The 15,310-nt window shown below is 44.1% G+C and overlaps 1 protein-coding gene across 4 annotated transcripts in view; it reads right to left on the bottom strand.

Moving 5' to 3' along the window:
* Window positions 1-15,310, bottom strand: part of PHLDB2 (pleckstrin homology like domain family B member 2) — a 282,937-nt gene that overhangs the window by 139,884 nt on the left and 127,743 nt on the right. For all 4 annotated transcript variants that reach the window (XM_045286216.1, XM_004706392.2, XM_045286217.1 and 1 more), the window contains exon 2: window positions 636-750. In XM_045286216.1, the coding sequence (XP_045142151.1) occupies window positions 636-702 (67 nt within the window). In that variant the 5' untranslated portion in view covers window positions 703-750. The remainder of the gene's footprint in view (window positions 1-635; window positions 751-15,310) is intronic.

Below are 15,310 nucleotides of genomic sequence, written 5' to 3'. Positions count from 1 at the left end.
TGGGTCAGTGAGGGGCATCATGTCTCATAGTGGGGCTGGCCATGTAGTCCTCTCTGTGGACTGGCTGCTTTTTATAAATTATTATTTTGTCATGTCTTATACTGTCCGACGTCTCCCTCCCTCTTCTCAAAAGTCAAACCAGACTCAGCCACCCACAGGGATGGTACTGGACGGGGTAGAACTGCCCCTGTGAGTTTCTGAGACTGTAACTCTTCACTGGAATAGAAAGCCTATCTTTCTCCCATGCTATCTGCTACACGTCTTAGAACAACAATGCCTTTCTCTATGCAGCCCATCCCACTTACTCTTTTTCTGGATTGGGATTTTTTGAAAGGCTGGCCAGTCAATGGGAAAAGATCTTTCCGCATTGTATTGGCGTCCCAGGCATGGAGCATCTCATCTAAACAAAAGCACACCATCCTTTCAGGAGGTAAGTAAGGAACCTGTGAGGATGTGTGTAATTGAAGCCCAGAGCAAAGATTCCTAGCATCTGGTTATCGGCCTGCAGCTTGCTGGACTCATGGGTCTATGCCAAAAATTTTCAGCTCATTCCCACTATGGGTAGTGGAGAGTCGGTGTTAGAACTGTTTACTCAGCATCTCTGACAATGAAGTGAGCATGGTGTGAGATCTTACCATGATGTCGCACATCACTACTTTCCTTCTCAGTGGGCTCCTCCCTCTGGTTTGCATCCTCCTCCATCGGGATCTTCTGTGGTATCTCAGTGGAGAAACTGGGATGGATGCCAGCCTGCAAATAGCCAAAAATGAGAGGTACCGTGATTGGACAGCTGAACAGAAGATCAACAGAGCTAACATCTAGGGAATAGTAGCTGCCCTTGAAGTCGAAATGCAGACATTCCTCGACAAATACAGACATCCCACTGTTCACAATTTCTAAGAATGGCAAAATGTAAACAGCATCAGCATTAAACATCTGTCCGACGTCTCCCTCCCTCTTCTCAAAAGTCAAACCAGACTCAGCCACCCACAGGGATGGTACTGGACGGGGTAGAACTGACACACAGACACACACATTTGGAGAGGATTTGTGTGCTATTTCTAAATGTCGTTGTCCGGTCAGTTCTGACTCATGGAGAACTCAGATACAGCAGAAGAAAACATTACTCAATTCTGTACCAAGGAGGCCGGAGGAGAATGGATACACTTGGACTCTGGTGCTGGGGAAGAGTTTGGAAAGCACCAGGGCTGCCCAAAGAACAGACAGATCCGTCTTGAAGAGGTGCAGCCAGAATGCTGCTTGGGAGGAAGAATGGCAAGACTCTGTTTCACGACCTTTGGACGTGCTAGCGGGAAAAGGCCCTCACGCTTGGGAAAGCGGAAGGGCAGGATAAAGAGGGACACCTCCAGGAGCTGGATGGACGAGCACAGCTCTGGTGGAGGTTGGCGCCGGACATGGCAGTATTTCCTTCTGTAGGGCCTAGGGTCGCTCTGCATCAGAACCAGCTTGAGGGCCCCTAATAGCGACCACAACATCCCCTCCTCACAGTCCATTTTCTGGAGCCCATGGGGCTGGCCCCTGTTTCATTGCAGTGTTTCCTGACGTCGGGCATGCATGCTCTAGCCCTGTGTTGTGACCCCTAGGGTGTTTATCGGCGGATTCTGGAAGCAGATCACCAGGCCTTCCTTCCTTGTCTCTCTTATTCTTGAAACGCCGCGTAAACTTGTCCACTATGGATGACCCTACTGGTATTCAAAGTAAGGGAGGCTACGCTTCCAGCAGCACACCCACAACCCACGTGGCCCAAGTACGCTGAGCCGACAGAGCGGAGGTGATGGATGTGCATGCAAGTTAACAAAAACCAGATGCTTTTAACAAAGTAACGGAGGGTGTTAAGATTAGCCTCTGCAAGAAACGCCAGTCTTATTTGGATTTGTTGCTGTCCTCTCTCTCCGCTTTTTTAATCCTAGGTTTATACCAACTGTCCTGTATTTTGCTTTTATGATTTCTTCTCATTTTTCACATTATTCCAAGCTACAGAAAAGGAAGCCAAAGTCCCGGCTTTCATAGTTTCCCCAAGGCCGTCCTCCATCTCCTGTTTCTAATCGCAGCCTCCTGCGGCTCTCACAGGTTCACAGTTTTCTCTGCTGATGTCAGCGACACTCTGGGAGGTAATAAGGTCCCCCTGCCCTATACTGGCACCTACTACATCCACGTATGTTGTCGTTTCATTCTCCCAACAGCATGCAGACTAAGGCTTACCATTCTCATTTTACAGATGGGGCTCTGAGCCTCAGAAGACTTTGAACATTATCAAAAAGCACACACACAGTATCACACATTACTGTAAGGTATCAACCCTCACTTCCTATACTAATGCAACAAAAAGTCATATTAAAAAACTAAACATTTTCTTGGCATTTTGGTGAGGATGGACCTTCATAGTGGCAGAATCAGAGGCAGAACAACCAGGACTATACAATGTTTCAGGGGAGAGATTATCACCCAGACTCGGGCTTTTGTATGAGACAGTAAGGTTTATATTGTCCTGTGTCTGTGTGATAAAACTCAGTGGGACAAGATGATTTATTGGCACTAGGAGGTAGGGAGAGAAGGAGTCTGGTCTGACTTGGGGGTAAGTGGTACAGAGTGAATGGTGCCATTATCTAAGAAAGGAAAGACAGGATGTGAAGCAGACTTGGAAAGAGTGGGGGCATTTTATTTGGGATAGTGTTGAGTCTTAAGATCCTTAGAAATGAAGTGCAGAATAGAGATATGGATATGGGCGACACAGATCAGGAGAAGTTTTGTTTTTGTTTTTTTCTCAAAATAGCAGGAAGTGAACTAATCGGTTCACAGGCTGAGAGAAGACAGGGGAGCACGTTAAAGCTGTAGCAGAGCAGGGAATGACGGAGCGAGCACTGGAAGAAGGCGGAGAGGACAGTCAGGAGCCCAGGTGGAGAGCTGGCCTGGGCGACAAGATGTGCTTTTTGCCCCACAGAGATGGGTGGAGGAAGCGAGGAGGATGGATGCTGTGTTCATACAACAGGAAGTATTCGGAATAGAGATTTAAAAAAAAAAAATCAGTAAGGCATCCCTTTAGTCAATGAAGTACAAGGCCACATTTGCCATCGGAAGCATGTCAGTTTTAATATTATTGTAGAAGATCAACATCGAAATAAGAACTTCAATAAGTTATATAACAATGAAGCAAGGAAGATGTGTGCTTTAAACGATCCCACCAAGGGAAGGGAAAAACAACACACATAACGGGGATTAAATATTTGTAAACCCTACGCGTCATAAGAGAGCTTGAATCCAGAATAAACGCCCTTTATAAGTCAATAATAAAGAGATACATAACTCAATTGTACAATGAGCAAAAGATCAGGACATGGTTGTTCCAAAGAAGATAGATACTACTCAATATGCACATGAAAAATTGCGGTCGTAGTTGCTGCCAAGTCAACTCCAGGCTTGTGAGAGGGCCTTTCCAAGCTGTGATCTTTCAGAAGCCCCTGTGTCCTTTGAAACCACTCGAAGGGAGGGCTTTAACCATGTGATCCACACAGGGAGGCAAGTCAAACCTGAGACACCACGGGGCACTCAGCGGATTGGCTATCAAAACAGAAATAAAACCGGAGAATAACAGACGTTGGTGAAGACGGGAAGAAACTGGAAGCCTCCGACATTGCTGATGGAAATGTAAAATGATGCAGCCACTTTGGAAGTTGTTCAAAATGTTAAACGTAGAATTACCATATAACTCAGCCATTCGATTCTTAGGTAAACACACAAAAGAAATGAAAACACATGTTCAGAGAAAATTTCCCCATAAACACTCATAGCGGCATTCTTCACAAAGTTCAAAAAGTGGGGAAGATCCAAAAGTTGATGGTGGATCGCTTAAAAGTGGAAGACCTTCCAGGATGTGGATTTACACAGTGGCTGTGACAAAGGGCTCCACTGTGACAACTATTAGGATGGTGCAAAGCCAGGCTGTACTTTGTCTGTCGTGCACGAGTCCCCGCGGATCAGAACTGACATCATGGCACATAACAACAACAAAGTGAATTAAGTCAGTCACCAAAGACCACCTGTGATAGTGTAATTGCATTTGTGCGGAAGGTCCAGAGTAACTAATCTATAGAAACAGAAAGTAGCTGCCTGACAGGGAGGTTTAGGGGTGATCACTTATGAGTTATGGAGTTGTTTTTTTGGCATTTGGGAGATGTTCTCAAATTAAATGGTTGTGGTGATTGCAAACTTCTGTAAGTATACTGGAACAATTGAGCTGCGCACTTGAAATGGGCCAGGCCAGTAGCTGATTGTTGAGAAGGAGATGGCCACCACTTTCTTCGGAAGCACTTCTGGGTGGACTTGAATGACCAACTTTTTGTTTCTTAGCCAGATCTGTAGCACCCTGGTGACCTTTACAATGAAAACAGAGATAGCTAAAACTCAGTCCGGGCTCTGAGTCAATCTAAAGCATGTTGGGTTTTTTTTTTTTTAAGGCCTATACTGTGCTGTTTCCCACAAACGTTTCTTTTCTTTTTAGTTACAAGTTGATAGGCACGAATGCCAGGTTCTTTAGGGGAATTACTTCTACATGGGCATTCCCACAATATTTTGTATCAATGACTCTAGACTAGATCAAAAACACACTTGCCATTGCAACAATTCTGATGGCCTCTGTGGGTTTCTGAGATGTAACTCTTTTGTTGCTGTTGTTATTGTTGCTTATAAATCATTTAATTGGGGGCTCTGATAGCTCTTCTAACAATCCATAGATTAATTGTATTGAGCACATTTGTACATTTGTTGCCATCATCATTTTCAAAATGGTTTCTTTCTACTTGAGCCCTTGGTATCAGCTCCTCCTTTTCCCCCCTCCCTCCCCTACTCTCCCACCCTTGTGATCAATTGATAAATTATAAATTATTTTTATTTTCATATCTTACACTGACCCCTGTCTCCCTTCACCCATGCTTCTGTCATTTGTCCCCTTCAGGTGGTGGTGGTGGTTGGGGTTACACATCAATTTTTGTAATCAGTTCCCCCTTCTCCCTCCCACTTTCCCCCACCCCTCCTGGTATCACTACTCCCATTACTGTTCCTGAGGGGTTATCTGTCCTCGGTTCCGTGGGTTGTGAGTTCTTATCTTTCCCAGTGTACATGCTCTGGTCTAGCTGGATTTGTAAGGTAGAACTGGGGTCATGAGAGGGGGCGGGGGGCAGGAAGCATTAAAGAAGTAGAGAAATGTTGTGTGTTTTATCAGTGCTATACTGTTCCCTGGCTGTCTCGTCCCTTCCTTGTGACCGTTCTGTGCGGGGATGCCCCAAAAGATGTAACTCTTTATGGGAATGGAAAACTTCTTCATTCTTCCGATGAGTGGCTGGTAGTTTCAAACTGCTGACCTTGCACTAAGCCACCAGGACTCCTGGGCTTGAAAGGATAGAGGCTAGTAAATAGCCCATTTCATCTCCATAGCCTAATAAATAGTTTCAGACTGGTTACATCAAGGACTGCTCAGAATGAGCAGAAGCCCTGGAAGGTCAGTTTCTTGCAACCAATTCTCCACACTTCTGCAAGCAAAAATTTCCCCAATACAAATTTCAAATCATTTGTCCCATATCTTGAGCCATCCAAAGATTCAGTTGACTTCATATAAGGTGTGAATTCTGGCATTTTAAAGACCCTTCAGATTTGGCCTCAACTTACCATTCTGATCCGATCACTAGACCACCCCTTTAGGTCCACCACCACCCTGTCCGTTCCCAAACTTAGGCTGAAGAGTTTCTTCTCACCCTTGACCCAACTTTGTTTTTAGCTTCCTTCCTCGAGCTACAGCGTTCATGTGGTGCCCATCATAGAAGGAAGGGACAGCAATGGACTCAAAACCGTACGCTTTGTTATACTAGAAGTATAACCCAAGTCCTGGTAGTTTTAGCCTCTTCCTATGCGGTGTCGGCTGGACAGTAAATAAGGAAGACCAGAGAAGAACCTACGCCTTTGGTTCTGGTGTTGACAAAGAGTGTTCAATCTACTGCAGACTGCTAGAAGACAGACAATTTGCCTTGGAAGGAGTGCAGCCAGAACGTTGCTCTGAAGTGGCCATGGGAAGACAGCCTCTCTCGCACTTTGCGCATGTTACCAGGAGGGCTAGTTAGCAAAAGAGATGCACAGCCTCTGTGAGACAGGGGGACAGAGTGGTGGCAACAATGACCGTCCACACCAGCAACCATTTTGAGGATGGGATAGGACCAGGCAGTGCTTCATGACTGGTTTTTAAATGTTAAAGCGAATGTTAATTTTGCAACCATTTCTAACTTCAGGAACATTGTCCCCAAAGCTTTTTCCCTCCTATTCCATGGGAGGGGAAGCTGCCACCATTCTGCCCGCTACTTTAGTGTGGAACTCTATGAAAAGAAATTCTCCAAATGACCACCGGACAAGGATTAAAGCCAAGGAAATTATTATGGGCACGCCCTGCCATTGAATCCATAAACTCCCTTCACCTTTATAGGGTCCACGCTAGGGTCATTTGTTATATTTATTTGCTATGCTTCTTTCGTTTCTTTCTTCTTTTTTAACCTAAAGGATGCAGCATGGGTGGTCTCTCACAGACTAATGTATTCTAGTCCCCCCCACTCTCCCCGCCTGCACCAGGGGTAAGGATGAAAAAGATAAAGGAATTTACAGCAACAAACCCCATCCTGCCAGACATATAAAATGAATAATTGCTTGAGAATGTAGTGAGAAGACGGGAAGTGATGTCATGCTTTTCTGTTAGCTTATTTTGTTACCATAAAAGTTTTAAAGCAGATTTTCAAAATAGAAGTGCGTTAAAGAAGTCAAGTCACTCTTTGGTGAGTTCTTCCTAGATAGAAGATTCACAAGAAAAAGAGTGTCTTACTTTCCAAATGGTTCTAAGACACACTCTCTTCGGTCAGACTCAGCAATACCACAGAGTGAATACACGCACATTCTCAGGTCTGACGGCTTCCAAGTAACTCTCAGGGGAGGCAGGCGTCCGCTCTTCTATTAAAATTGAGTTAGGCACCCAGAGAGCACAACCATCCTCGTGGTGTGTGTTCTGAATTGTGAATGAGTTTAAAAGAAATCTAAATCTGCCTCTTCCACCAAATTCTGAAGGCCACTCTTATAATCTAATTGCCCGATTCCCTGCAATATCGTGAAGGGCTAATGCAAAAGTCCCTATTTGTAGCCTTTATCTACAACCACTTTGCCCCAGTTGTGGTCTATTTTTACTAACTATATCAGATCATCAGCCTCACCCATATTGACTATCTGAAAGTTAACTATAACAGGGATGTTAACTGGCGACCAACACACTGTTCTGTTTCATGGAATCTTCAGGTTCAGAAAACTTCCCCCAAACTCTAACTTGTATTGGGGATTTCTCATTCTTCTTTAAAAAAAAATCATTTTACTGTGGGATCATACAACTCTTATCACAATCAATTGTGATACATACATACATACATACATACATACATACATACATCAATTATGTAAAGCACATTTGTACATTAGTTGCCACCATCATTCTCAAAACATTTGCTTTCTACTTGAGCCCTTGATATCAGCTCCTCATTTCCCCCTCCCTCCCTGCTCCCCCCTCCCTCATGAACCATTAATAATTTATAAATTATTATTATTTTATCATATCTTACACTGTCCGACGTCTCCCTTCACCCACTTTTCTGTTGTCCATCCCCCAGGGAGGAGGTTATATGTAGATCCTTGTAATCCGTTCCCCCTTTCTACCCCACTTTCTCTCCACCCACCCGGTATCACCACTCACACCACTGGTCCTGAAGGGTTCATTTGTCCTGTATACCCTGTGTTTCCAGTTCCTATCTGTACCAGTGTACACCCTCTTGTCTAACTTATTCTTTAAACCTTTTGTGACCTGTGTGGCATATAGTACCCATCTACGTATTCCAGCTCCGGGCCTTAGTGGGAAACTGCTATCTCACCTTTGGGTGCATGTGGCAGGGACCTGTAGAACTTGGTGAATCTAGAGAAGCAGGCACCTCATTTCACCAATCCCAGCACCAGAGACCCTGTGAGCTATAGGTGCCCCACCAATTTGTATCACCTCCATTTTGGTTTTACAGTATATCCAGAATGACTGCCATTACTGAAAACACATCGTTTCAACTGAAAATTCAATGATGAATATAATTGGGGCTCAAACAGTGTAAGTCTGATAACTTTCTTATGAATTATAAGATTGAGAATTCTCATGTTTTAAATAGAAAATTCAAGTTCTCGCTGAGTGCCTGGGCTGCATGTTTCTTGAAGTCGACTCAGTGGACCACTATCAGAAGGTTGACGCTGTGTTTTTCAGTGACTCTTTAATGATAGAATGGTCCTCCCTTCACGAGAGCCCACTTTTATTTTTGATGCAGCACCCATTAATACAGCGCTCCAAAGAGCATGCGATGTGAGAAAGGTTATGCAGGGAAGTGAAATTACCTGGAATGGCGCTTCTCCCCTCTCTCTTGGTAATTCCCACTGAATGACCCAGGGCACCCTGCACCCAGGGTGGGTGGACCTGGTAAGGGACGCTGGAGAGCGGAGGCCTGTTGGACTTCTGATTCCTAAGAACCATCCTTGGGCAGATGTGGAGCTGGATTCTCCATCTATTTTGTGTAGCTGAAGGGAGTCAGATGTGGCCTCCAAGCCATTTGCTCAGGTTGATAAAGAAAACACGTTTCTCCTTTCATGTATTAATGGAGTCTGCAACTGGTTGACATTAGACAATTCTCTAATGGGTGTAACAATCGTCATTCATATGGACGATCACACAAGGTGCTCCTCAGGGCTAAATGGCCAATACCACTCTCCCTTCTTCTGCTCATTCTCAATTGTTAGAAGTAAAGGTAAATGATAATATTTCATAATATTTATTGCTTAAATATGCCAGGCTCAGCTCTAAGTTCTATGTAAACATCGTCCCATTTAATACAGAACCCCACGAGGTAGGTTTTGTTATTATAACCATGCAGGAACAGGGCACCGAGGCACCGGAAAATTACATAACGAAGTCCAAGAAAACACACTGAGAGGTAAAACAGGATTTTCAGGATCCTTTGTGGCACAAGAGTCAAGCACTTGGCTGTCAGCCAAAAGGTTGATAGTTCAAACCTACCCAGTTGCTCATCAGGAGAAAGGCAGGCAATCTGCTGGTCTATAAATGTCAGCCCAGGAAAGCCTGTGCGACAGTTGGACTCTGTCTTATAGAGTTGTTATGAGTTTGTGTCTGCTTAACAGCATACGACAATAACAAAATAGTCAGTTATTAGAGATATTAAATGTAGGTGCTCAAATGCTTCGTTTTTCTTCCTCGGCTTTAGATGTTGGTCCTTTTCTTCCCTGCAAGTTCATCCTCAACAATTACATCCACAGTCCAAACTTCACCTTGTCCTTGGCTTTCTAAGTCTTCTCCTGCACACCTGCTCTCTCTTTAAAAAAACCCAAAACATTTTATTGGGGGCTCGTACAGCTCTTATCACAATGCATCCATCCATCCATTGTGTCAAGCACATTTGTACATTTGTTGCCATCATCATTCTCAAAACATTTTCTTTCTACTTGAGCCCTTGGTATCAGCTCCTCATTTTTTCCCTTCCCTCCCTCACCTTCCCTCCCTCATGGACCCTTGATAATTTATAAATTATTTTTTCATGTCTTACACTGACCGATGTCTCCTTTCACCCACTTTTCTGTTGTCCCTTCCCTTGGGAGAGGGTTCTATATAGATCATTGTGATCAGTTTCCCCTTTCCCCGCCACCTTCCCCTTCCCCTCCTGGTATGGCTACTCTCATTATTGGTCCTGAGGGTTTATCTGTCCTGGATTCCCTGACCTGCTCTTTTTTTGGTTAGAGATCCACATCACTAATGGCTTGCTAGACATCTCCACAAAGAGCCAATCCACAGATCTTTCCCTTCCACACTCATCCTAGACTGTTCCCTCCTCCCAGTCATTCATGTATTTCTTCATATACAAATGTGAGCACCTACTACATATTGAGTAGCACAACATCAGTGCGGTTTCCTTTTGATATTTAAAGGGTGTGATGGTGGACAAATCTTAAATTCTTATTTTGAATAACCACTGTGATTCTACCTTTTGGCATTTCTTGTCTTTTCTTTTAATAAAACTATAAACATGTTTTAAGTTTGCAAGCATCGTGCATTTGCGAGCAGTCAGTCCCACCAACTGAAACAGGAACGTCTGAAAGAATGTTGAGTTTGAGGAAACAATGATGAGGGTGGTTTAATGCGTAGCTGATGTCCATTCAAGTGAGACTGGGCCAGAGAGGCGGAACTGTGGTGGCTGTGGGCAGCAGTCAAGGTTATGTTTCTGAGAGGGCTCAGATATTACATGGGCTCCATGTGGGCAGAGCCAGCCCCTAAGACTGCAAAGTCAGGAGCAAGAGGCCTGAGCCAGCACCAGCGAAGCCGCACCACAGACAGCTCGGACTGCCCCTGCGATTTGGGGTTAGGGAAATACGTTTTCCTACCACAGCCTGTTCATCCTAGAGAGTTGCTCACGCTATTACCCGATTTACCACTAACTGACTCTGGTGATACAAGTGGAGATAGGGTGTACAGCATCCTATTGATGGACTCATCTTCACGGAGGCCATCCTTCCCAAGTTCACTTTAATTACATTTTGACTATTTCTATCTATAGGATACTTATTTTTATTTCCTGCCTTCCTTCCATCCATCCTTCTGCCCTTCCTCCTGTCCCCCCCCTTTTTTTCTTTCTTCATCGATCTATAATAGATATCCCAGGCTGTGGATCCTTTTATCAAACAAGAAGTACTTATTCAAACTTCACCTTTAACATTTTTGACATAGTAAAGGTTAGGTAAGCCTGTTGTAAAGGTGGGTTCAGGTGGGGTATTATTAGAATGTTACAGAGTCAGCGTTCTGCTCCAGGCCTGCTGGCTGTCCTTCCAGAAGGCTTTACATTTGACGACTCTAAGCAAGGATGTCCCTTTGAGGACTAAGGGATACCAGACTCCAGCCATGGTATTTTCAATCTTCTCATATGCTTGTGAAGATTGGATAACAAACCAAAAGACAAAAGAAGAATGGATATGTTTGAATTATGGTGTTGATAGAGAATATTGAAAGACCTATGGACCGCTAGAAGAACAAATAAAGCTGTAGTACAGCCAGAGCATCCCTTGGAAGAGAAGATGGCAAGACTTTGTCTCATATACTTTGAACAAGTTACCAGAAGAGACTAGTCCCTGGAGAAGGGCATTGTGCTTAAGGGTCAGCAAAAAGGAGGAAGACCCTCAATAAGGTTGATGGGCACTGTGACTGCATTAATGGGCATACACATGGAAACAAATATGAAGGTGGCACAGGGTCCAGTCCTGTTTTTCTCTATTGAGCATAGAGCCACTGTGAATTGGAATGTACTTAATGGCGTCTAACAACAAGCACATGTTTGCAAAGGCAGTGACCCTAGAAATTCCCTTGTAACTACTCCCTGTAAGATCCATTTTTTCCCCTCGGAGTCTCATAAAGCTTTGAACAAAAGAAAGCCTTGTGTGTGTTTTATTAACTAAATACTATTTTCAAAATACAATATATAGATCGTTGACTGTCAACAATATCCTCTTATTCATCCTGTATTATATAGATTCTGAGCAGATTCAGAATAGAGGAAATCATGGTCAAAATGCTTTCTCTGTCTTCTACCAAATCCAGAATATAAGACATGGAACTTTAGTCAGTGTGGTAGTTACATAATCTCATGTCAACTTGCAAAGGGGTAGAGTCTAGTCTATCAATCAAGTCACAGCTTGATGACTTCATTGGGAGGCTCAAAGGAGATAAATAACTCACTGGAGGGCAAACATGGACTCTCTGCTTCATCTTCCTGCTGACAAGACACATGGAGCTGTGCTAGAGCCCTGGGACTGGAGGAGACACGTGGAGACCCCTGCCAGCCTTGAAATGCTTCCACTGCCACTGGATCCACAAGACTTTCCACCCACTGGCCTGTGATCTTCCTGCATTCAGCATCATTACTTGTGCTGCATGAGTCTGAAAAAGAATTTATAAACTGGTAATGGACATATGGGCTAATATCAGATTTATGGAATCATTATGCTGGACTGGGCTGGGATGTTTTCCTAATGTACAATTGCTCTTTGATATAAAGTTCTCTCTTACACATATATGCGTGTCTATGAATTTGTTTCTCTAGTCATCCCAGACTAACACAGTCAGGATTTTAAAATCCCACAGCCTTTCATACTGACAATGATATGCTTACACTGTAGGGTGGTTATCCCTGATTCATGAACATTAAGAAAGAAAGATTTACACATGCTCCACCAGCTCCATCAATTCATTTTAAAATTAATACGTGTAAGCTTAGTAGAGAAATATTGCCTTGAGAGTAATGATTCCCCATCTCTCCTCCCCCCCTTTAAGATTGCTTAAATATATATATATTCTGAAGTAAAAAAGGCAACATGTCTTTAGAAGTCACTTGGTGGTCCCACTATTAGTCTAATAGAGGCCTGGAGTGGGGAAAAAGAGAGAAGTTGTTTTTCTGCCTGTAAGAGATGCCCTGCGACAGTGGAGGCCTACTCCATATTTTAGTAGCTCACATAGATCATTCAGTGCAGTTGGAAAAGGAAATGAAACTCTTTAGACAATGATTTGGTTGAAAAGTTGGTGAATTTCCGATGCATGCCGACAACATGGGTGAATCCTGAAAATATCAGACTGAGTGAAATAATCTCATTTCTATGAAATAGGCAAATAGGTACAAAACAAAAACCTATTAGTGGGTCAGGAGGAAGAGGAAAGTCAGAAATGTTTCTTTAAGGAGCATTGGATTTATGTTCCTGTCAGCAGAAGAATTCAGAAAAAGCCAAGGATAGTGATTGGACAACATGAGGAGTGAACCAGATCACTGAATTATATGATGAAAAATTGCTGAATTGGCAACAAAAGTTTAGAGTGGGAATACATTTTAAATTGGAGTCCTTCCGTTACCAGAATCATACCTAACTCCTGTTTTATGATTTTGTTATTTGTCTTCAGAGTCTGCCAGTTGATGAGGAGGAAATACAGGAAGATATTATGGGCTGGACAATGACCTTGAAAAGTGATGGCAACATCTTAATGCCCGGAACCTGCGAATGTACCCTGGTTTGGGAAGACAGAGTTTGGAAATGTAATCAAATTAACGATTTGAAGAGACGAATCTTGTTCTGGTTTATCCTGTTGGCCCCCAAATCCAATCACAAGAGTCCCTGTAACCGAGTAGCTGAGGGAGTTGTGAGACATAAGAAGAGAAGGCACCATGAAGAGGGAGCACAGATTGGAATGATGTGGCCACAAAGCAAGGGAGGCTTAGGGACACCAGAAGCTGTCGAAGACGAGGAAGGGCTTCTGTCTTAGAACCTTTGAAGGCTGGCTCCTTTATTTACCCACTGTATGTACTTTTGAGAAGTGGTGGATACGGAAGAGAGAGATGACTAGCCTTTCAGTCTCTCGGCGCTACTTACCACTGATAATAGGTGGAGGGAAATACCTTCGATGGTAAGACAACCATCACGTGACCAGTCAGAAAAATCATTTGAACATTAGAAAGGACCTGGTAAACACTTGTCTCTGTTCCTTTTGTTTTCCCAAATGACCGCGCCCCCTTTTCTCTGACAGACAGGAATCAGTGGGTCCTGATGGCTTATTAAGCCCCAGAGCACCCCAGAAAAATACTTACCTTTATTTTCTACAGTGCTTGGCATTTGGGAGGAACTCAATAAACATTTGTGAGCTTTAGTAGAATTCATTGAATCAGAGGGATGACGTAGTCTTTTAGAAACCAAAACAATTTTGATCAACTGAACAGGGAGAATTAGCGAGGGAAACTCTGAGGTTCGTGCACTGATAAATATGTAATTTGCGGTGCTTTGTGATACCGTGTTCCTGTCATTGATGGGATAGCCATCATCCCATACGACGATGTGGAGGTGGGGCAAAGCACCTGCCCTGGCTCCCGGTTTGCCAGTCTAGCTGAAACCCTCTTGGCATCCCTCCCTCATGACTCATTCTGTCCCAGAGAGGAAGAAGCAGCTCCCTGTTGGTGATCTTGGGAAGCAAATGTGCTCTGTATGAGACAGCGGACCTAGGGAACCACATGTGGGCTCTATCCTTTGTGCTCTTAAGTTTTCGGAGGCAAGCGCCTGGTGTGGGATGCGGTGGTGGAGGGATGCTGCGACTGGTGCACACTATCATCTAGTTCCAGAGCTCAGTGTGAAGAAGACCCCTGCTGCCACAGCTTTAGCTTGATCAGCTTTAGCAGTGATGAAGACATTGGTATCTCTTACCTCCAGACTTCCCAGTCTGGCTTCTCATTGTTTTCCAATTGGATTGGGGAAAGAATGTTATCTTTTGGCCCAATGCATACACTCTGTAGAGAAGATTAGCATGGATTTTGCACAAGAATGGCACAAAAGTTTGCGAAGCATTCTCTATTTAAACAGAGAGAGAGAGTGCGCGCAAGAGAGACAGAGAGAGAGAGAGAATTTGACTTGGCAGATTGCTCTGATTACTTTTCTTTTTCTTTACCTTTTCTCTCTTGGCAACAGTTTCTGGAATGAGAGGTAAGGGGGAAAGTACAACCTGTGATGGAGCTCTGGTGGGGCAGCTAAGGGCAAGGGTAGCAGTCCCCAAACAACAGTTGCTCCACATGGGAGAAAGATGAGACTTTCTACCTCTCTAACAAGGTACAATCTCAGAAACCCACAGGGGAAGTCCCGCTCTGTTCTACAGGGACGTTATGAGTTGGAATCCACTTGAAGGCGGTTGGTTTGCGGGTGGGTGGGTGGGTGGGGTTTGGAATCCCCTAAGAGACTTGGCTTCATCAAATCTACAAAACTCGAAAACTTGTGTCTAGTTCAGTGCTACGTATATGTTGAGCCTCTAGAATGTGCCAAGCCCGAGGATAAATCCCGGGTCTTACCCACAGGAAGCTCCTCATGCCGTGTGCGTGTGAGGCAATTTGACAAGTGGAGTGAGCCCATGAAGTCTATAGGCATGGTCCAAATTGAGACTGAAGAGGCAGGCAGGAGCTCTCCCTAAAACTTTTGGATTTTGCCCCGCAGTCAATTGTTTAAGAGATTAGAGGAACTGTGTGGTCAGATTTCTGTTCTACCTAAGCCTGTATCCCCGACATTTGCCCCCTCAGCCTCCCCACCATATAGCAGGACCCCAAACATCAGGCTTTCCTCGCTCCTTTCTCCTCCCTGACCCCGAACTGTTTAGGAGGTGGCT

The sequence above is a fragment of the Echinops telfairi genome, unplaced genomic scaffold, assembly GCF_000313985.2.
Source record: "Echinops telfairi isolate 266 unplaced genomic scaffold, ASM31398v2 ScPeMD7_6;HRSCAF=24_0, whole genome shotgun sequence".
In the NCBI taxonomy this organism is placed as follows: domain Eukaryota; kingdom Metazoa; phylum Chordata; class Mammalia; order Afrosoricida; family Tenrecidae; genus Echinops; species Echinops telfairi.
Note: the sequence above shows the minus strand (reverse complement) of the source record. Positions and strands in the feature narration are given on the sequence as shown.